This window comes from Peromyscus leucopus, chromosome 23 (assembly GCF_004664715.2).
Source record: "Peromyscus leucopus breed LL Stock chromosome 23, UCI_PerLeu_2.1, whole genome shotgun sequence".
NCBI classification, from domain to species: Eukaryota; Metazoa; Chordata; class Mammalia; order Rodentia; family Cricetidae; genus Peromyscus; species Peromyscus leucopus.
The window spans coordinates 22,405,673-22,429,006 of record NC_051082.1 but is presented as its reverse complement, the minus strand read 5'-3'; the positions used below and the strand labels follow the sequence as shown (position 1 = coordinate 22,429,006).

Genomic DNA, 23,334 nt, shown 5'->3' with positions numbered 1-23,334 from the left:
CACTCCCTAATTGTTGCTCAAATCTTAAATGGTCTTATAATTAAAAGAAGAAAAACAAAAAAAAAACAAAAACCCAGAGCCAGATATTGGAGTGAAAGCCGAAAGATGAGAGAAGCAGAACAAGCCACAGCCAACCTCACCTCACCAGCTCCTCAGCCGATCCTGTTTCCACGAATCCTCAGACTGAAAGCCTCTGAGTCTTCACCTGAAGGGTCTCAGCTGAATTGCCTTAGTCCCTGTTTCCTCACGCCTTATATACCTTTCTCTGCCCTGCCGTCACTTCTCGGTATTAAAGGCGTGTGTACTTCCCAGTTTGGGGATTAAAGGTGTGTGCCACTGCTGCCTGGCTCTGTTTCCAGTGTAGCCTTGAACTCACAGAGACCCAGATGGCTCGATCTCTGCCTCCTGTGTGATAGGATTAAAGGTATGTGCCACCACTGTCTGGCCTTTATGTCTTACCTAGTGTCTGGCTCTGTCCTCTGATCCTCAGGCAAGCTTTATTAGGGTACACGGTATATCACCACACCTAATTTTATACCGTTCAGGACCCACCCTAGGGAATGATGCTGCCCACAGTGGGCTGAGTACTTCACTGAGTGGGCCAAGTCAAGTAAGGCATTCAAGGCAATCCCCCACAGACATGCCCATAGGCCAGCCTTCTCTGGACAAGCCCTCATTGAGACTCTCTTCCCAGGTGCTTCAAGGTTATATCAAGGTGACAGTTAACATGAATCATTAGGCTCCTAAAATATTCCTGCCGCCATGTCTCCCCCACCTCTGAGCCTGACTGTGAGGGAAGTTTTAGGTAGGTTCCTTCAGATGGAAATATCCATCCTGAATGAGAGCTGAGCACCAGCAATCATCTCTCTCTCTCTCTCTCTCTCTCTCTCTCTCTCTCTCTCTCTCTCTCTCTCTCTCCTTTCTGACTGTGGATGCAACTGATCAGCTGCCTTCACTCTTCCTACCATGCCTCCGCCATCATGATGGAATATGCCAGCAAAGTGTGACTAAGATAAACCCCCTTTGTCCTGGGCTTGCTTTTGTTTTAGGTATTTTTGGCACAGCAGTGGGAAAAAGGTAACTAACACACCAGGGAAGGGCTGCCAGAGAGAGGGAAAAACCAGAGCAGCCCAAGAGTTGGGGGCGTCAGAGGCAGTATCATGGGAGAAAGGAGAGGAAACTGGTAGGGACGGAGAATGTGATGGTTGAAGCTGGAAGTAGCTGAATACAGCATTTCTGGCATTGCAGAGGGGGCCGGCGAAGGCCAGGGGAATTTGGAGATAATTGCACTACAGCACCAACATTCCTTAATAAGGTAGTTCTGAGTATTCCTCGGGGGTGGGTTGGAGGCGCCAAGGCTCTGACAGAAAGGAGGGTTACAGTGACAGTGTTTCATGAGGTAGGACACTCTATCAGTTGCAAACCTTTCTCCCAAAGTAAAGAGCAGTGTGTTAGTCATGGCTTTTCAGAGGAAGGTGAGCAAGTGTGTGTGTGTGTGTGTGTGTGTGTGTGTGTGTGTGTGTGTTTGTATGGAGAAAGAGAGAGAGAGAGAAATAGGATATATGTGTATATGACACACAAGGAAGCAATGTGGTGTGTGTGTGTGTGTGTGTGTGTGTGTGTGAGAGAGAGAGAGAGAGAGAGAGAGAGAGAGAGAGAGAGAGAGAGAGAGAGAGGAGATATGGTATATTGTATATGACATACAGAGAGGAAATGTCATGTGTATGGGGGGAGAGGAGAATGATAGAGAAATGGTGATGGAAAGAAAGAGAGGGAGAGAGAGAAGATAGACCGAGAGACAGACAGCAAGACAGAGGTGGGAAAATGAAAGACTGAGATGGAGAAAAAGGCATAGAAGGATGCAGAGAAAGAGGAAGACATGGGGGGAGCAGGGGATAGAGAGATGGGGGAAAATGGGGAGGAAGGTAGAAGGAGATGAGCAGTGGAGAAGACAGATACAGAGAGAGGAAAGGAGAGACCGGGAGATCAGGGATGGAGAGAATTAAGGAAGAGAGAAGGAGTGAGATAGGGAGATAGATGAGGAAAGGAGGGAGAGAGAGAGGGAGAGAGGGAGAGAGAGGGAGGGAGGGAGGGAGGGAGGGAAGGAGGAAGGGAGGGAGGAAGAAAGAAGAGATGAGGGGACAGAGAAGCAGAAAGACAAAGAAGGAGAAGGAGAGAGATGGACACTCCCCACCCCATTTCTTGGCCCTTTTAGCTTTTTAAAATGGGGTCTCATTATGTAGCCCTGGATGAACTTGAATTTACCATGTAGTCCAGACTGGCTTTGAATTTGCAGCAATCCTCCTGCCTCTGCCTCCAAAGTACTGGGATTGCAGATGTGTGCCACCATATCCACCTTGAATGAGTTTTTTCCTTTGGTTAAATTACCAACCCGTGCCTAAGTGCACACTCTCGTGTTTTAAATCAAGACTGCATTTGTCTCTAGAACTTCTTATATCTTGCAACAAGAAACCCAAAATTCATTAGATAGCTCTGTTTCCTTCCATTTCTCCTCTGGTTCTCTCTGGTGACCTCTCCAAGAAGATTGCGTCTCTAGGTCACCAGCAGTGAAGTGACTCTGTGGGCATGTTTGGTGTCAGATGAACCAAGTTGGGTGTCTTGGTTGGGAAGAGGGAAGGAGATGGTCATCATTACCCAGAGTTGATGGTCATATCCCAGGATCACACACAGGATGGGCAGCGGCAAGGAGTGTGTACTGGTTCAGGAGCCTCAGTCATGTGGTTCTTCATTGCTACTGTTGTTTCATAGTTCTGTACACGTGTATAATGCCCTCTACCGATTCACTCCATTATCTGTTCTCATTTCACTTCCAATCCCACTGATCCCCTTCTCCCCGCAAAGTCCATCTCCTATGTTTATGTCTTGGGTTTTTTGTTTGCTTGTTTGTTTTGCTTTATCCTGCTCCATGTCCATGGGGGACGGGGTTATCATAGGAGCATCAGAAACCTACCAGTGTCTACACCACCAAAGAAAGTGTCTCTCCCTTCAGCAGATTGCCTGTTGATCCTCAGGGAGGGCTGGGACCCAGGAGGGCTAGAACCTTGTGAGCTCCTCCCCAGTCCATGCTGGCATATTTCCCAACTTGATCTTGTGCAGGGAACCACAGCTGCCTTGAGTTCATGTTCCATCTAGAAGATGGCATTTCATTACATTCTTCCACATCCTCTGTCTCTTAGATTCTTTCTGTGCCTTTTTTTTTTCTTTAGTTTTTTTTTTCCCTATGGGAACAAGCTCATTGATAATCTGTTTCACCCAGCAGCTCCCACCCCCTTTTTGGAGAAGAGAAATCTTCTTTTCTTAATTTCTCTGGATCCTCCTTTAGGTCTTGGGTATTAATTAAAATTGACCCCGACTTTGGACTCTGTGATGATTTGAATGAGACGTCCTCATGAGTCTCAAACATTTGAATATGTGCTCTCCAGTGGGTGGCTATTTGGGGAGGCTCAGGGGTGTGGCCTTCCTGGAAGCAGTATGTTACTTGGGGGGGGCGGGTAGGCTTTGAGGGTTCAAAGGCTCATGCCATCATGCTATTTCCAGCTCTCTCTGCTTACTGCTTTGTGGTTCCAGATGTGAGCTCTCTCAACTTGCTGCCCCAACTACCTTCCGCCTGCTACCTCTGATGTGCCATCACGGACTCTAACCCTCTGGAACCATAAGCCTAAAGTAAACTCTTCTAAAAGTTACCTTGGTCATAATGTTTTACCACAGCAATAGAAAAACAAATGCAGATCCCTTCCCTGCCAACCAACTCTGTTTACATAAAAGACTGTTTATCGATTACTGACTAGTTATCTAAAGGAGATACATTGTTTTTGAAGAACAGATCTGAGACTAGGTTGTTACAAGGGGCACCTAACACACTCTGTGATGGATTCTGAGGTGTTTGCTATTCGTGTGGTGTGTTTTCTGTCCTTGATGCAAGTGTCTTAGATCTAGCATCAACTCTAGTTTCCTTTCTGTTGCTGAGATAAAACGCCCTGACCAGAAGCAAACTTAGGGGAGGAAAGGGTTATTTGTTTTACCCTTCCAAGTTGCTTTGCAGAACTTTTCCAAGTCCGTTGCCATAGAGACTTAAGGCATCACATTCACAATCAAGAGCAGTGAGAGTAAATATATGGATCTTGGCTTGCTCGCTCTCTGTTGACTTTCTCTTCTCTTAGACTGTTTGGGACTCCCTACCTAGGGAATGGTAACTGCTCAGACTGTATAACTCTATACCCCCATAGCCTGAGTGGTGAAAGCCTGGGAGATTCCTAGAGAGCCACCAGAAGAAGCTAGTGTCAGTGAAAGATGGCTGCTACAACAGTAACACAGCATAGATGCACTCGCTGTTGAGGAGTGAGCGAGGGCAAGCAATGACACTTTTCCTTCAGAGTTCTCCATATCTGGGCTGCTGTGGAAGGTGAAGCCTACTCTAGGGAAAAGTCTGCCCAGCAGAATGTCTCTTAGTTGATTCCAGATCCGATCAAGTTGACACCCAAATTTAACCAAATGAACTCCATCCTTGAGCACAGCCAGACTCCACTGCTTATGGGTAGAGATGACTGTCAAGACAGAGAGTTCTCTATCTTTCCTTCTTGTCTGAAAGGACTAGAGGCTGTTAAAATAACAGACCAGCACTGGGGAAGTGGCTCAGTGGGTAGAGTGTTTGTCCATCACGCACAAAGCCCCAGGTTCCGTTCCCAGCACTACACAAACTGGGTGTGGCGGTGCACACCTCGAATCATAGCACTTGAGAGGTAGAGGTAGGAAGAGCGGATGATGTTCAAGATCAACTTTGGCCAGCCTGAGTGACATGAGATTGTGTGTCAAAATTAATATAAAATTAAAAATAAATTCAAACAGGACCAAAGAAGTAAGTGTTCAGAGTCACTAGGCATGTGCTACATGTTCTGTCTTCTTCAGTATGGAGAGTAATGGGCTGAGATGAAGCTGCTGCCAGACTCCCAGGCTGAGCATGCAGGTCCTGGGAGACCTGCTAGTAGACCCTTGTTCCTTGGATCACCACCCAGTCAACGAGATGTCTTCTACTGGCAGCCCATGGGCCTATCCATGGCCGTTCATAACCCTTCTGCATCCCTCAACAGTGGATTTACAGGGCCATTGCAAAAATAAGGCTGTGTGATCCACGAATCCCCGAACAGTCTCCTCAGGAGGCAGGGATGTATATTGTAACAAAACTTTATTTTCTTCTGCAAATTGCCGGTGTGATTCATGCAGCCTGACACAGCCCAAGCTGTTCAGCATAAAGAGACAGACGTGTCTCCCTTTCCCTCCCCAGCTTGTCCCTCCCACTCCGTCCTTTTATCTCATCTCCCTTGTTCAGGTCCTTCACACTTCTTTCTATGTGCTGTGCAATCTCACAGAGGCACATGAGTCTTTGTGCTCCTTTTGTGTATGTGCGTGCGTGCGTGCGTGCATGCGTGTGCAAGTAGAGACCAGAGAACAACAACCTCAGCTATTATTTCTAGGGTGCTGACTTGTTTTATTTATTTAACTTTAAAGTTTTATTTTTGTGAGTAGGTGTTTGGTCTGCATGGATGTCTGTGCACCATGGTCTGCATGCGTGCCTGGTGCTCATGAAGACCTGAGAGTGTGTCAGATACCCTAGAACTACAGGTATAGACAGTTCTAAATTCACATGGGGGTGCTGGGGATTGAACCTGGCTCTTCTGTAAAAGCAGTCTGTGCTGTTATCTACTGAGCCATCTCTCCAGTCCCTTACTTTATACGTGTGTGTGTGTGTGTGTGAGTTTGTGTGTGTGTGTGTGTGTGTGTGTGTGTGTGTGTGTACATGTGTGTACATTATTTGGATGTGTGTGAGTTTGTGTGTGTGTGTGTGTGTGTGTTGCTCATGTGTGTGCATCTATGTGGAGGCCTTTTATTGATGTTAGTTGTCTTCTATCACTCTTCCATCTGATTCACTGAGGAAGGATCCCTCAATCAAACCCAGAGCTTACCGATACAGCTTGTCTCACTAGCCTACTTCCTCTGGGGATTCTCTGTCTTTGCCATCCAAGCCTGGAATTACAGGTGGGCTGCCATGCCCAGCAGGCACCTACATGGATTCTAGCACTCATGCTTGTCCTGCAAACAAGCATCTTTCCAGCTCTTAATTTCTTTTGCTTTTTAAACATGGTTTCTTACCAGGTAGAACTCACCAAGTAGATAGCTTGAATAGCCAGTGAACTCCAGGGATCTGCCTGTCTCTGCCTCCCCAGCACTGGGATGAAAAGCATGTACCACCATACCAAACCTTTTTTTTTCTTTATGTGGGCTCTGGAGGTTGGAGTCAGGCCCTCATGATTGTATGGCAAGACTTTATCAATTAAGCCATTCTCTCAGCCATGGGTTTGTTTTTTAATAAACCTCTCAAGACATTAGACTGTGGGGACATTTCAGATTCCAGCCATAACAGCATGGAAGCAGGGATGTGATGCAGGTGGGTATAGGTGGATGTATGCCCCATACTGGTATTTTCTTTTTCCTTTGGGGTAATATATTTGAGTGACATCGGCTGCATCTTTTAATGCTTTGTTGCTTAGGTTTATTTCACAATTGTTAGTAAAGAAGACTAAGGGAAGACTGGATGCATAGCACAGTTGGCAGAGTGCTCCTAACATGCACCAAGCTCTAGTTGCACAATATATAATATGTGCATGGTGGTACCCACCTGTTATCATAGCTCTAAGGAGTGAAGACAGGAGAAGGACCAGGAAGGCAATGTTATTTTTAGCTACGTGGTGAGTTTGAGGTCAGCCTGGGATACCAGAGATACTGGGATACTTTGTCTTGAAATAGAAAATGAGGGAGAGAGAGAGAGAGAGAGAGAGAGAGAGAGAGAGAGAGAGAGAGAGATGATTTTTCTCCTTGGCAAAACCTGGTGAGAAATTGGCTAAAATCTTCAGTGTTCAGCCACCTCTTGCATGCATTCTTTTTCTACTATTTTTTAAAAGGTTTATTTCATATGCACATGCTTATGTCCCTGAGGGTATGTACGTGAGCCACATGGATGCAGGTGCCTGTCGAAGCTAAGAAATGGTATCAGATCCCCTTGAACTGGAGTTACAGGCCCTTGGGAGCTGTGCCATGTGGTTCTGGGAACCCAAACTTGGATCCTCAGCGAGAGCGGGGGCCTTGAACCTCTGAGCCATCAACCTCTCCTGTGCAGTCTTGCTTTCTCTGATAGCCTTCCTGTTCTCCCTTCCCCCAGGTGTAAGGAGCTCAAATACTCCAAGGAGTTGCCCCAGATATCCATCATCTTCATCTTCGTGAATGAGGCCCTGTCCGTGATCCTGCGGTCGGTCCACAGTGCCGTCAATCACACACCCACACACCTGCTGAAGGAGATCATCCTGGTGGATGACAACAGTGACGAAGGTACGGGGGAGGACAGTCTGCCTGTAGGACTCCGTGCCAGCAGGGAAGATATGCCACTTCTGTTCCCAAGGGAACCATGCTGGTGTCCATGTCTCCTGCTCCCTGGAGCATATTGGAGGGAGAGGGGGAGTCTTGGCAGACATTGGTACATTACTATTTGGGTCCTCTATGGATCTGTGCTGGTTAGTTTTAACTGTCTGCTGGATACAACCTAGAATTACCTGGGAAGAGAGTCTATTATCTAGATCAGGTTGGCCCATGGGCATGTCTATGGAGGACTGTCTTGACTGTTAATTAGGAGGGTCCAGCCCATTGTGGGTGGCACCATTCCCTAAGAAAGGAATCCTGAACCTTATAAGCCAGGAAAAAAGGTCCAATGAGAACAATAAAGCAAGGATCCATCTGCTTCCACTCTTGATTACAGGTGGGATGTGACTAGCCCTCTAACCTTGAATTGTGAGCCAAATAAACTCTTCCCTCACCTAAGCTGCTTTTAGTCAAGGTGCTTTATCACAGCATCAACAACAACCACCACAACAACAGAATCTAGAACAAGTTCTTATGAAATTACTGAGTAGACACGCACTGGGGAGGAAATAGGTAGAGTGCCTTCCCCACAAGCATGAAGACCTGAATTTGATTTCTCAGAGCCCGTGTTTTTAAAAAGCCAGGTGTGGCCTGTTGACATGTGCTTATAGTCCCGGCATTGGGGAAGCATAGACAGGAGGACTCCTGGAGCTCATGGTCCACCCAGCCTCACCCAGTCAGTGCACTCCAAGCCAGTGAGAGACTCTGTCTCAAAAAACAAAGTGGACAGCTCCCGAGGAATGATACCCGAGATTGTCCTGTGGCCTCCACATGCATCCACATATATGTGCATGTGGACCTGCACACACACGTGCAAAATTAAATAAATGGATAAATAAAATTGCTGGAGTTAATCATGATGGCCCATGATGCCTCTAATCCTTGCACTTGGGAGGCTAAGGGAGGAGGGTCATGTGTTCATGACTAAGCTGTGCTATGTAGTAAGTTCTTTTTAGCCTGGGCTACACAATGAGACCTTTTCTTAAGAGCAAAAGAAAACCAGAGTAAATCGCTCAGCTTGGATCTGTTCCCTTTTACATCACTAAAAAAGAACACAAAGAGGAAAATCTGAATTCTTCCTCCTCCACCTCCACTACCTTTTCCAAGAGAAAAAAAAAAATCCTTGGGACGGATGATGGCTCAGACAGTAGAGTGCTTGCTGTGAATACCTGAAGACCTGAGTTTGATCCCTAGATTCTGCCTACATACCAGACATGTTGGTGTGCACCCATAATCCCAGGACTGGGGGTAAGGGGAGGTGGAGACAGGAGAATCCTTGGAGTTTATTGGCCAGCCAATCTAGCTAAATCAGCGAGAGGTACAACCTCAAAATGTAAAGGTGGAGATTGAAGACACTCCACCTTAACATCAATCTCCTGCCCAAATACCACACACACACACACACACACACACACACACACACACACACACACACACACCTCTGTAAGGAACACATTTGGGTCACTGAGGCCTGTGACAATGAGCTGTGCCAGCTGGTCTTTTGAATCCAGCACATCTAGAGACGATGGGTCAGCCAAGAGAGAAAGCAAGTATTGCGGGATAATTACAAAACTCTTAGGATGTCGCAAGACGACATCAGACAGGTATGTAGAGGTAGACACTGATCATCATGCTCTTATATTTCCTCTCAATGTACAAAATTCACTATGCTCGCCGCAGGGAGAAATCCCTCTGAGCTCAGGACAGACATGACACCGCAGAGCAAGCCTGCTGAAGGCCCAGGAGGCTAATCTTCCAAGTAGGATTAGGGGTACCTAAGCTTCTTGCTCTGAGCAGGCTGAGTAGAAGGATTACCCCACAAGGTGCTCTCAGCTTGGAAAGAAGATGAGCTCACTTTGGTCTTTTTTGTAGCCTGATCTCCAGGAGATCAGGTCTGGATCAGCCTAGAAGCGGGGTTTCCCTCGAGGACTCTTCAGCACTGCTGAATGATCCCCAAAGTCTTGGTGAACAGTGTTCCTGGGCCCAGTAATCTGTCTTCTCTGGGTCATTGTTTAGTGTATAAGAATTGGTCACCAAATAGATTTTAGTACTATTATTTTCCTCCCGTTATCCTTTCCTTCTCTCTCTCTCTCTCTCTCTCTCTCTCTCTCTCTCTCTCTCTCTCTCTCTCTCCCCCTTTCCTCTCTCCCTCTCCTTCTTTCCTCTCTCCCTCTCTCCCTCTCTTTCTTTCTTTCTTTCTTTCTTTCTTTCTTTCTTTCTTTCTTTCCTTCCTTCCTTCCTTCCTTCCTTCCTTCCTTCCTTCCTTCCTTTCTTTCTTTCTTTCTTTCTTTCTTTCTTTCTTTCTTTCTTTCTTTCTTTCTTTCTTTCTTTCTTTCATTCTTTCTTTCTTTCTTGACAAAGTCTCATGTAGCCCAGGCTTGCCTCAAACTTGCTATGTAGCTGAGGATGACCTTAAACTCCTGATGCTGCTGCTTCTGCCTCCCAAGTCTTGGGATGACAGGCACCTGCCAGTCTAACCAGTTTGTGTGTGCTAGGGATGGAACCCAGGGCTGCATGCATGCTAGGCAGGCACTCTGCCAACTGAACCACATCTAGACACCCCCCCCCCCCCGCTACTCTTCTCCTTTATCATGGACCACTTTGTTGTCTATACCTCCTTCTAAGCTTGACTTTGATGTTCAGAGGAAGGGTTTCCTTCCATTCCTGAGAGTTCAGAATCTTCTAGCCAAGTCTCTCCCTAGTATGGTTCTTCTCTGGAGGCTCCTGTACTCACTGCAGACCTCATGCTTTAGTAGAACACCTTCCGCCAACAAAGGACCTCTGCTTGCACATCCCCCATTCCATTTACTGATCGATGTCCCAGTTGTTCCCAGTATCCCAACCTGTTACTTCCCTGAAGACTCCTTTGCTTGACTTCTTGCTGTGTGTGTGAAACAGGCACCTCATTGCCCATGGCAGCATCATTAACATATGGTACCATTGTGTCTTGTATACCTGGACCATGCAGGATTGGGGGTTGGGGTTCACAGGGTGCAGATGGTAGTCATTCCATAGTGACTCATACCCAGAGTGATGGTTAATTTTAGATGTCAACTTGACACAATCTAGAGTCACCTGAGAAGAGCATCTCAGTGAGGGATTGTCTAGGTGAGGTTGGCCTGGGGGGGGGGTATGTGTGTCTTGATGCTTGAATAGATGTGGGAAGACCCTTGCATTGTGAGCAGCAGCATCCTGTGTCTGGACTGTATAATAGAGGAGCAGGTGAGCTGAGCACTAGAATGTATACATTCTGCCTGCTCCTGACCATGATGTGATGCTTCAAGCTCCTGCCTTGATTTCTCCACCATGATGAGCTCTATCCTGAAATAGTGAGCTGAAATGAATAATTTCTCACCTAAGTTGCTTATGTCAGGCAACAGGCAATCAAACTAGGACACCCTGAGAGGAGGTGGGAGCCTGGTGGAGCTCTGGAAGGGTAGACAGATGTCACTTGTAAAGTGGCTATTGATGACACACAGAACTAGATGACCTAGAGCAGAAGTGACTCCCCACAGTTCCATGATGAAGAAGCAACAAAACCCACCTAGAGGAGATGATTGGGAACCCAGAAAAAAAATTCTCAGCTAGAACCATAGCTCCACGGGAGACAGCGAAGACCTCTGGTACAGGCCAGGTACTTAGTGGATTCTCTAGGTATCTTGACTTGGGTTTTGAAGAAACAGACCAGGATCAAAGATTTGGGAGTTCATGGTGGTGGACAGAACACAGATGGGGCATGGGATGTGTTCCATGTTCATTTTGGTTGCAGTGGTAAAGCTCCCTGACAATAAGGAACATAGAGGAAGGGATTATAAAGCTTGTAATTCCAGGTCACAGTCCATCATTGAAGGGATGTCACAGAAACAGGAGCTCTAGAGACAGCTAGCTGCTCATAACATATCCATAGTGAAGAGCAGAGAGAATGAATGCACCCATTGCTAACTGTTTGTCCTGTTTATGCTCAGTTAGCTTTCTTCACTCTTACACAGTTTAGCATCCAGCCCAGGAAATGATGCTTCCCACATCTAGGGTGGATCTTTCCACCTCAATTAACAATCAAGATAATCCCCCACAGACACACCCATAGGCCAAGCAATTCTCCATTCAGGGATTTCTTCTTGCTGAGTCTCAGTTGTATCAAGGTGACATTTAAAACTAACCTCCTCAGCATGTAAGAATGGAGGAAGAATGTACCTGTAAAACAAAACAAAACAAAACAAAAAATGGCTATTGTGGCCAAGCCTCTGTAGAGTCACCCTCAAATGAAACCTGCACCAGAACTGAGAGTATCAAGTGCCAAGATTGACAGCAAAGGGTTTCTTGCTGGAATTATTGGGTTGGGGACACTGGAGGACAGATGGGAGGGGTTTGTGCACCTTTTTTACATAGGTGTTTTAGTATCAGAACCTTCTGGTGTCGTGTGCCTAAGGAAATTCTGCTGTAAGAGGCTCAGCGTGGGAATGTGACACTTTATGTCTCATAGTCACAGTGGTAGTTCTACTGATGAGAGTGTGGGGACCACATTTTAAAATCCCTAGATGAAATAACCAATCCTTGAGCCTGGTTCTGAAGGTGCTGTTTCAGGTGGTGTTTGGGGCCTAGCTAAAGGTTAGTGGAGGGGCTGGTAGACTGGTTCAGTGGTAAAGAGCACTTGCTGCTCTTCCAGAGGATCTGAGCTCCAGCTGCAGGGGATCTGAGACCCTCTTCTTGCCTCTGTGTGCATCTGCACTTACGTGCACATACCCACAGGCAGGCATATATACATACACTCAATCTAAATAAAACAAAATAAGTCTTTGTGTTAACAAATGATAATTAGTGGGGAAGAAAGGAGAAGTGTTTGACAGAGGCAGACCATAAGGTTAAGTACTGTTTATCATCCTTTATTGAGCTCAATGACCCGGGGGACCAGAGTTGACTCTATAAATACCATTTCTTTCTTATCATTTCCGGCCTCTGGTCTCTGTATTTTCTGCAGTCTACAAACACTTTCCCTTTCACAGAATTCAGTGCCCTCTCTGTTGTTTTTGTTTTATTGAGACCTTCTTCCTATCTACTCTTATGTAGATACCTTCTACTTAATAACCCCACACAGCATAATGGCAGAACTAAATTCCTGAACATCACCTGTGTGTATGCTTAGGTAGACTCTGGACTGAGTATATGTTAAGTCCCTGTGGTAATATTTTCAAATCTCCTACAAAGACTGCTTCTTCTTCATGGCTTTTTAATAGTGTTGGGTGTCTGCTTCTTGTCTGTTTTGAATTGTTTTGTTGCTGTAGATCTGCAACCACAAGCTTTCTCTATTCACCATAGTTTTCACCTTCACAGAACAGTCTCTTTACCTTAAAAGCATTTTTTTTTCATCTCAAGTTTAGTTCTTCAAGATTCATGGTGTTAATCTCATTGAACTTGTGTTGAAATTTGATAAAACGTTCTCTATTTTTTTTTTCCAGACTGATAATTGTTTTCTGATATTAAAAGGAATGAATATTCTTTGTGGGAAAATGTGGACCTATCAAAGAGCAAATGTAATTGGAAAAACAGACACTAACCAGAGATGAATTCGTTCATACCCTCTTCCTTTTAAGTGCCGACTTTATGTAGTTAAGATCTGATAACGCAAACAAGTTAATAGTCTCCCTTTTTTCACCTCCTCACTGAGGTGTAAAGTGTAATCACTTCTGTTTTTATATAAACATGTCTGCAGACATCATTGTAAGGGGGTCTGAATGGTCCATCTTGAAGTTACATCATGCCTCAGCTGGTCTCAGGCAGTATGTAAATAAGGGGATATACAGCCCATGTTAGAGTGTTCATTTTTTTCTTTCAAAATTACTTTATGTCCATGGGTGTTTCCACTGTATGTAGGTCTGTACACCATGTTTGTGCCTGGTGGTTGGACAGAGTCTGGAAGAGGGCGACAGATCCCCTAGGACTGCAGTTAGTTACAGATGGTTGTGAGCCACTGTGTGGGTCCTGGGAATTGAACTCAGGTCCTCCGGAAGAGTGGCCAGTGCTCCTTGATTACTGCTGAGCCCTCTCTCCAACCCTGATTTAAAATTTTTAATTATATTTAATTTTTTTAGGGAGGTGGCGCGCACGCATGATAGTGTGTATTTGAAGTCAGAGGAAAAGCTATGGAAACTGGTTCCCTCCTCCCATCATGTGACTCCCGGGGATGGAACACAGGTGGTCAGGCTTGCCCGAAGATGCCTTCACCCAGTGGGCTACCTCTCTAGCACAGAGTGTTTTACTTTTGTGTGAGGTCATTCTTCATTCAGGTTGCACATTGACACTGAATATTAACCATCAGTGACTCTGTTTATCTTTGTGAGAAATTGTTAGACAATGTTACCCCGATCTGTGAGAGGTTAAGTTCGGGTAGTGTGCAATTCTTTCACTTGATACATCACACCAAATCACTCAAGCAAAACCAGTCAATACTTTCTCCTCATCAGATCCAGTTTCCGCTTACTGGCTCCATAGCATTTGGTAGTGAGGACAGTTTCCTCCTGAAAATCGTTTTCTTGATACTTTCATACCAATCTGATTCCACATTAGGCATTCATTAGCCAGGCCAAGGGAAACAGACCTAAAAACAGGCCTAGGAAAGACTCTAGAAACAAGAGAAGCTGAGACAGGAGGATCATAAGTTCAAGACCTGAATACATTATATACTGAGCTGAAGATCAGCCTAGGCAACATAACCTCAATTTTTTTAATAAAGTATAAAAGACCTTGGAATATAGATGAGTACTAGAGGCCCTGCCTAGAATCCCCCAGTGAGGGGTTGGGGTGTGGCTCAGTGGTAGAGCACCTGCCTAGAATCCCCCAGTGAGGGGCTGGGGTGTGGCTCAGTGGTAGAGCACCTGTCTAGAATCCCCCAGTGAGGGGCTGGGGTGTGGCTCAGTGGTAGAGCACCTGCCTAGAATCCCCCAGTGAAGGGCTGGGGTGTGGCTCAGTGGTAGAGCACCTGTCTAGAATCCCCAGTGAGGGGCTGGGGTGTGGCTCAGTGGTAGAGCACCTGCCAAGAATCCCCTAGTGAGGGGCTTGGGGGTGTGGCTCAGTGGTAGAGCACCTGTCTAGAATCCCCCAGTGAGGGTCTGGGGTGTGGCTCAGTGGTAGAGCACCTGCCAAGAATCCCCTAGTGAGGGGCTTGGGGGTGTGGCTCAGTGGTAGAGCACCTGCCTAGAATCCCCAGTGAGGGACTGGGGTGTGGCTCAGTGGTAGAGCACCTGCCTAGAATCCCCAGTGAGGGGCTGTGGTGTGGCTCAGCGGTAGACAGAAAGAATTGGAGGTGAGTGCTTGAAGAAGTGACACCTGCAGACTCTACCTGGATTCCCAGATGCTCTGCTCCAGAGCTGATCTCTGCCCCACTGTCATTTGGAACCCCTTCCCACATCCTTACAGTAGTTTCCCGCCTCCTCTCCAACGCTTCACCCCTGTGCCTTTCTTTTTATCCATTAGTATACTTATGCAGGTAAAGCACCACATCTAGAAGCTTCGGGAGAAAAAGACTTCGAGGCAGAGAAAACCATTTGAGACGAAGTCTAAAGATGACATTCCCCCCTGTCTTCTGTAGGATAGATGGCATGGTAGAGTTAAATGTAACTTGAAGAATGCTGATAGCTTTACTCTATTTTCCTTCTGCTATTTTTTTTAAAGACATTTTGATCCCTGATCTTCTGCATGCACCTCCCCCGCCCCCGCTCCCGACCCCCACCCCCATTCTTCTTCCTCTCTGGAAGCTTATAGAATCATTTTCTCCTAGAGCTTTGAATGTTACAATGATGAACCTGGTACAGGTCAGGTTTCATCCAGAAGACGAACCCCAGTATAACATTAGGTTGCTTTTCCTTGTCCATTTTTCATGTATATGCGTAAACACACACACACACACACACACACACACACACACACACACACACACACTACTTGATTTTTGTTAACTTGACACAAACCTGGACATATCTGGGAAGAAAGTATCTTCAGTGAGAAAAATGCCTCTACAAGATTGCTGCCAGGAATCACCCTCCATTACTCTTCCACCATTCATTGAGACAGGATCTCTTAGTCAAACCCAAAGCTGGTCAATGTGACTAGTCTCAGAGATCACCTGCCTCTGTGGTTTCAGGTCTGGAATGTAGGTGGGCCACCAGGGCCACCATTTTGAGTTTCTGGGTCATCCCAACTCCAATCTTCATGTGTGTGTGGCAAGCACTTTAACTTTTTAAAAATCAGCCTCCAGATTTTTTTAAAGAAAAGATCGATTTTATTTTCATTGGTGCGTGTGTGCATGTTGTATGTCCACATTGTAGGTACCTTTGTTAGGCCTGAGAAAGGTTTCAGATGTCCTGGAACTGGAGCTATAGGCAGTACTGAACATCGTGGATGCTGCAAAGCAAACTTAAGTCCTCTGAAAGAGCAGCAAGTGCTCTTAACCACTGAATCAGTCTCCAACCCCTAGACGTTTTTTCAGACAGGGTTTTATCCTGTACTCTAGGAAGCCCTCATACTCATAGTGATCCCCCTGTCTCTCAAGGGCTGGAATTACAGGAATAGTCACTGTGTCTGGGTTGATTCGTTTGTTTTGTTTCAGAGAATTCTATGAAACCCAGTCTGCCCTGGAACACGTGATCTCTTGTCTCTGTCTCCCGAGTGCTGGGACACAGGTGAACATCAGCACACCTAATTAGTTCATTTGTCTGTTTGCTCTCATTGATATATATATATTAAGTATATGGGGGAATGCATTTAGTTATACCATTTTCATACATGCAAATAAAACATTTCAGTGATATTCACTGCTCAGTGACTCTTCTCGTCTCTCTCTCTCTTCTCTTTTTCCCTCCCCACACCCCTGAGAGTCTCCCTCTACTTAAATGTCTTTCCCCTACCCATCAATTCCATACATGAGCATTTGTACCCTCTCCTCGTTAGCTTTAATTATCAACACAGCCTATGGGCATCTGACTGGAGAGCTTCAAGGAAGAGATAGCCCAGATCAGATTGGCCCGTGACCAGGTCTGTGGAAGATTTGTTTTGACCGTTAATTGATGCACATCACCTGCTACCAGGCATCAGCTTGTGGGTTTCTGTGACCTGGAAGTATAAGACAAACTCTTTCCTTCTCAGGATTCTTTTTGTTAGAATGTTTTGTCACAGCAACAGATAGCAAACTAGAACACTCTCTCCTCATGTCTTCTTCATTCCCTCATTCTGTGTCTCCCATTGGTCCAGCCTTGGAAGTCTTAACTCAGTAGTCCTCAGCCCCGGGGTCATAACCCCTTTGGGGGGTCACATGTCAGATATCCTGCATATCAGATATTTAATTATGATTCATAACAGTAGCAAAATGACAGTTATGAAGTAGCAATGAAAAGAATTTTATGGTCGAGGGTCACCACAACATGAGAAATTATATATACTAAAGAGCTGCAGCATTAGGAAGGTTGAGAACCACTCACTGAGCGTAACTCTCCACTTTCCCCATCTTTTCTTATAAAAATCCTTTTCTTCTGCCTCCTTTCCTTTTTTCTTTCATTTTCTTTTTCTCCCACTGTCTTAAACTTCTCCTATCATTGTAGCCTTAGTTCCCAGTGGCCTTTTTTTTTTTTTATTCCTTTAAAGTTCCCTTCTATAACATATTGTCTTGACTTAATGGAAGCAATATGTTTTCTTATTCCCTGCAGGATGGTAATACTGTGTGTGTGTGTGTGTGTGTGTGTGTGTGTGTGTGTGTGTGTGTGTGTGTGTGATTTTGCTTTTAGTTTTTCTTCCTGGTCAGTCCATTTCCACAAATGGCCTTTCTCTCTGATCTTTACGTTTTGTCTTCTGAGCTAGGAGTTTGCTCCAGATGTCTAAAATGTCTGTTGAGCCTCATTTTCTACTCTGCAGTGACCCCCTGGACTAGCACTTGTACACTCAGGAGTTGGGAAAGGGTGGAGATTTACCATTTAATGAGCACCAGAGTTCAGTGATAGTGAGTGAAGTCCTGAAGATGGTGGCGACGGTTGTACAGCACTCTATGCTGGTGAGCTCAACACCTCAAATGGTTAAAATATGATCTCTTGTGTTCTGTTTGATCCTAATTTTAATTGATATTTGTCCTCTTTCTGTGGTGCTGAGGATGAAACCTAGGACCTTGCTGCCCTATGCCCTCAGCCTCTCACAGGGAAGAGTCTATGCTAGTACTCTTCACTGAGCCACACCCCAGCCCCTCCCTGGGGGATTCTGGGCAGGTGCTCTACCACTGAGCCATGCCCCTAGCTCCTCACTGGGGGATTCTAGGCAGGTGCTCTACACTGAGCCACACCCCAGCCCTCACTGGGGGATTCTAGGCAGGTGCTCTACCACTGAGCCACACCCCAGCCCCTCACTGGGGGATTTTAGGCAGGTTCTCTACCACTGATCCACACCCCCAGCCCCTCACTAGGGGATTCTAGGCAGGTGCTCTGTACTGAGCCACACCCCAGCCCCTCACTGGGGCATTCTAGGCAGGTGCTCTACCACTGAGCCACACCCCAGCCCCTCACTGGGGAATTCTAAGCAGGTGCTCTACCACTGAGTCACACCCAGCCCCTCACTGGGGGATTCTAGGCAGGTGCTCTACCACTGAGCCACACCCCAGCCCCCACTTCGAGATTCTAGGCAGGTGCTCTACCACTGAGCCACACCCCAGCCCCTCACTGGAGGATTCTAGGCAGGTGCTCTACCATTGAGCCACACACTCAGCCCCTTACTGAGTGATTCTAGGCAGGTGCTCTACCACTGAGGCACACTCTCAGCCCCTCATTGGGTGATTCTAGGCAGGGGCTCTACCACTGAGCCACACCCCCCAGCCCCTCACTGGTATACCATATCTAGTGATTATCACACACTTTTATGAAGTTGAGTAGATAGTATCATGAACCAAAACTTCTAAAACTATGAACCAAAATTGACCTTTTCTTTTCATGTGTATAAAAAAAGAAGATGCTCATTTTAGTATCAGAAATCTGCCTAACACATTACCTGCTACCAGGCATCATCTTGTGGGTTTCTGAGATGCAGTTGGTTATATAACTTATCACTGATACTGTCTTTCGAACAAGTACACCTGGCGGTGGATATCCTCTCTTGTTCAGTTGTGTTCAAAAGTTGAAAGCAGTGTGGCTTGGGTTAGAAAACTTTTTTTTTTCTTTAGAGTGGAAGGTTCTACCCTCTGGCCTTCCGTAAAGGATTTTAGAAAAGCATCCACCTGGCATTGTTTGCTTTTCTTCTGGGTCTATAATTGCGGAGATAGAAGAAGTCTTGTGTTTGGGGCAGATAACATTCTCCCTGGGTTGGTGAGGCCCTGATTGACTGGGGTGGGAGTTGCTGGGTTATCACACAGCTCCATGTTTGGCCAGGCACTCATCCTGTGAACATCACCTACATTTTTTCCTGCCCGGAAAGAGCTTCCCTAATCATAAATGATTCCTGTTGTCGCCTCTAACCAGATCAGGGCAGTGTGGCAGCACCTGCGTGGTGGCTCTGTTATCACAGCTTGATGACACATTTGCATTTCCATGCTTGCACTTTTAGGATATGCGAGGAAGGAAGCAGTAAGGACCATGGATATACATTTGAGAGAGAGAGAGAGAGAGAGAGAGAGAGAGAGAGAGAGAGAACCCAGGCAAAGCCTTCTATGCCCCCTGGTTTAAAAAGAACCTCCAGAGAAGGTTCAGTGGTTAAGAGCACTTGCTGGCCGGGCAGTGGTGGTGGCGCACCCCTTTAATCCCAGCACTCGGGAGGCAGAGCCAGGTGGATCTCTGTGAGTTCCAGGCCAGCCTGGTCTACAGAGCAAGATCCAGGACAGGCACCAAAACTACACAGAGAAATCCTGTCTCAAAAAAAATCCAAAAAAAAAAAAAAAAAAGCACTTGCTGATCTTGCAGAGGAGCTGAATTTATTTGAGTGGTTCACAGCTCCCTGTAACTCCAGCTCTAGGGGTTTGACACTTTCTTCTGGTCTTTATGGACGCCTGCCTCAACTCATGTGCACCCACGAAGACACACACACACAATTAAAAATAAATCTTAAAAAAAAGAAAACAGGACAAATACAGAAGCAACAAAAACCATTTAACCTGAAGCAAATATAAACTTGTAGTAAATGATGAAATGATGCATTAAGTCCTTTGGGCCTCTACCTCAGTTTCCCTTAAAGGTAATGACTTACAGAACTCTGCTCCACCGTTATAATCAGGGCACCCATTGACTTGAATTGGATCTGAAGAGCTTACCTTGGCCTTGTAGTTGTTGTGTTTTGTGGTTGTGTTTATATTTAGTTCTACTGTGGTTTTTATTTATTTATATTTTAATTCCTAAAGATTAATCCTAGGGCCGCACGAAGCCCATCACTGGGAGATTCTGTGCAAGTGCTTTACGGCTGAGCAATGTCCCCAGCCCCTCACTGGGGCTTTCTTGGTTATCACTCTTCTGCTGAGCCACACTCAGCCCCTCACTGGGGGATTCTAGGCAGGTGCTCTACCACTGAGCCACACTCAGCTCCTCACTGGGGAATTCTAGGCAGGTGCTCTACCACTGAGACACAACCCAGCCCCTCACTGGGGGATTCTAGGCAGGGGCTCTACCACTGAGACACACTCCAGCCCCTCACTGGGGGATTCTAGGCAGGTGCTCTACCACTGAACCACACCCCAGCCCCTCACTGGGGGATTCTAGGCAGGTACTCCACCAGTGGGACATGCACTCAGCCCCTTACGGAGAGATTCAGCTCCTGATTTGCTGTTCACTTTTGCTATTGTTCATTTGTTTCTGAGACAGGTCTCTGACTTGTCAGCACCTTGGTAAGTAGATTAGACTGGCTATCCAGTGCACTCCAGGGATCCACTAGTTCCCACCTTTCCTGGCCTAGGATTGCTAATAAACATCACCATGTCTGGCAATTATTTTTTTATTGTGGATTCTGGGGAGATAGTCCTGATCCTTGTAGAGCAGTGGTTCTCAACCTGTGAGTCATGACCCACCCCTAAAGACCATCAGAAAACACAGATATTTATATTATGATTCATAACAGTAGCAAAATTGCAGTTATGAAATAGCAACAAAGATAATTGTTGGCCACCACATGAGGAACGGTATTAAAGGGTTGAAGTATTAGGGAGGTTGAGAGCTGCTGTTGTAAAGCATTATCATTCTAATAGAGTTGTGCCCCATATCTCTATTACGTATCTTTATATGGTTCCCTTAGGTAGAAGTGATGTGTCCATTTGTACAAGCTGTTTATAGAACATTCATGCAGCACTTCAATGTGGGCATTTCCCGGAAACTCACTGAGCGTTTGGCGTAGGACTCTCACTGTGTAGAGTCCAGACCCTACAATGCCAGAGATAGGGAACTGGTCACACAATTCGCTTTAATTCGCTTTAGTTATTCCATCCTTGACTGCTACCTGCATAGAAAGAAAACTCAAGGAAGGAGCAACCTGGTGCTGAGATGCCTCCCTGTGGCCTTGGGAGCTTTTCCTGTCTTTTGGTGTTCTCTGCTTTTCTTTTTCTTTTGTTTTCTTTCTTTCTTTTTTTTTTTTTTTATTCCTTAATGGCGGCAACTCCTGCTATTTCAGGGGAAGAGGTTTGCTGGCTTCAGAGCATTCCGAATCAATATCACAGTAAATAAGAAACATAATGAAAGAAAAACACACTCCAGCCTGTAGACAAATTTTATCGCTTAAATTCACATGTTGTTAGGGTCGGCTGCAGATACCAGATTTTTGACTGCTTGTTTCTCTCTCCCCCTCCTCCCTCCCTCCCTCTCTCCCTCCCTCCCTAACTGTGTGTGTGTGTGTGTGTGTGTGTGTGTGTGTGTGTGTGTGTGTGTGTGTGAATGTGTAGGTCAAGAAGACTGGCTAAGTTCAGATACCATTCCTCAGGTGCTACCTACTTTTTTCTTCTCTCTCTCTCCTTCCTTCCTTCCTTTCTTTTTTTTTTTTTTGGAGATAGACTTTTTCACTCATCTGGAACTTGCCAAATAGGCTAGGCTTGCTAGCTAGTAAACCCTTGGAATCTGCCTGTCTCTGCCCTCCTCAGCACTAGGATTACAAGTTTGTCTTTTTTTTTCTTTTTGGTGAGCTAGAGATGGATGTATCAGTAGTCTTTTCCCAAGGGACAGTTGTGAGCTGCCCTGTGGGTGCTGGGAATTGAACCCGGGTCTTCCAGAAGAGCAGCCACTGCTCCCAAATACTCAGCCATCTCTCCAGCCCTAGGATTACAAGTTTGTACTGAGCATTATTTTTTTTTTAACTGAGTTCTAGGGGTTGAATTCAGGTCCTCATGACTGCATGGCAAGCACGTTCCCCACCGAGTCATCTTCCCAGGCCTTGACTGCTCTCTGTATGCGTAGGAGCCCGGATGTTATCTTAGTTGGGGAAAACCACTTGTAGTCATCATGAGGCTTCCTTATCAAGTTTCTGTAACTTGTACTTATTTACTATTTTTTAAAGTAGGAATATTTTTATTATTTGGGGTGTGTGTGTGTGTGTGTGTGTGTGTGTGTGTGTGTGTTTATTTGTGGACGTGCATGCCCTGGAACATGTGTGGGGATCAGAGGACCATTGGGTGGGTCAGTTCTCTCACGTGGGTGTCAGGGAGCGAACACAGGTTGTCGAGCGTGGCAGCAAGTGTCTCTACCCACTGAGCCACCTCGCTGGCCCTCGACAGGGAGCTCTGAATGGAAGAGGCAGAGAGTGGGAATTTTTTGACAATGGAGTTAAAAGCCATAGAGCTTTTCCTCCCTCCAGCGCCCTCTTCACAGATGTACAATTTGGAGCAATGGACAGAGTTCCGCGCTTTGGTATTCTGAGCCTCACGTTACTTCTGCTTCCAATGGGTTTTTAGCCTTTTTGTTTTTTTTCCTTTTATCTCACCACAGCATTGCCTGTAAATGCTTTCAGATACCACAAAAACATCTTTTTTAAACCTTCTCCGGTCTTCTCAAAGCCTCTTGCTCTTGCCTCTATTCCCCCCCCCCCATTCCAGTCCTTTTCCTCATAGTTCCTCATAGTCAACAAGTACATTATTTAAGCTAGTAATAGTAAAGCTAGCCTTCTGTGTTATTACATTCTCTGTGTGTGTGTTGTCCATGCAGGTATATATATATATATGTTCACATGTGTATAGGCACCCTTGTGTGTACGTGTCGATACATACATACGTGTGTGTGTGTGTGTGTGTGTGTGTGTGTGTGTGTGTGTGTGTGTGCATACACATGTGTAGGCTGATACTATGTGTCTCCCTGGATCATTTTGCCAGTCTGGCAAGCTAGCTTGCCTCAGGGATCCCTTGTCTCTGCCTCCCAAGTGCTGGATTCCAGGCAGCCATCATACTTGCCTGGCTTTTACTTGGGTTCTGAGAATCTGGACTCCAGCCCTCCAGTGTGAACACAGCAAGCACTTGATCTGCTCAGTCATCCCCACAGCCCACTCTCAAGGAGTCCTTCCTGCACGTGTCCTCACCTTGGCTCTACTTTGATCCTAGGATCTCAGAGATGGACATGTCCATGTCTCAGCAATGGGACTATCACAATTGTAACATTATGACTCATCCAGCCTGGAGGTTGCAGTGGTTTGTTTTCTTTTCTTTCTTTCTTTTTTTTTTTTTTTTTTTTTTTTTTGGTTTTTCAAGACAGGGTTTCTTTGTGTAGTTTTGGTACCTGTCCTGGATCTCGCTCGGTAGCCCAGGCTGGCCTTGAACTCACAGAGATCCACCTGGCTCTGCCTCCTGAGTGCTGGGATTAAAGGCGTGCGCCACCCACCGCCCAGTTCGAATATATTTTTATGGACTTATCCACCAAGGAAAAACAA

At 45.9% G+C, this 23,334-nt stretch overlaps 1 protein-coding gene across 1 annotated transcript in view; it reads left to right on the top strand.

Annotated features, from left to right (window-relative positions):
* The window catches only part of Galnt17 (polypeptide N-acetylgalactosaminyltransferase 17), a 442,799-nt gene that overhangs the window by 200,615 nt on the left and 218,850 nt on the right, over positions 1 to 23,334 (top strand). Inside the window, exon 3 of the mRNA XM_028870135.2 lies at positions 7,235 to 7,401. Coding sequence (XP_028725968.1) covers positions 7,235 to 7,401 — 167 coding nt within the window. The remainder of the gene's footprint in view (positions 1 to 7,234; positions 7,402 to 23,334) is intronic.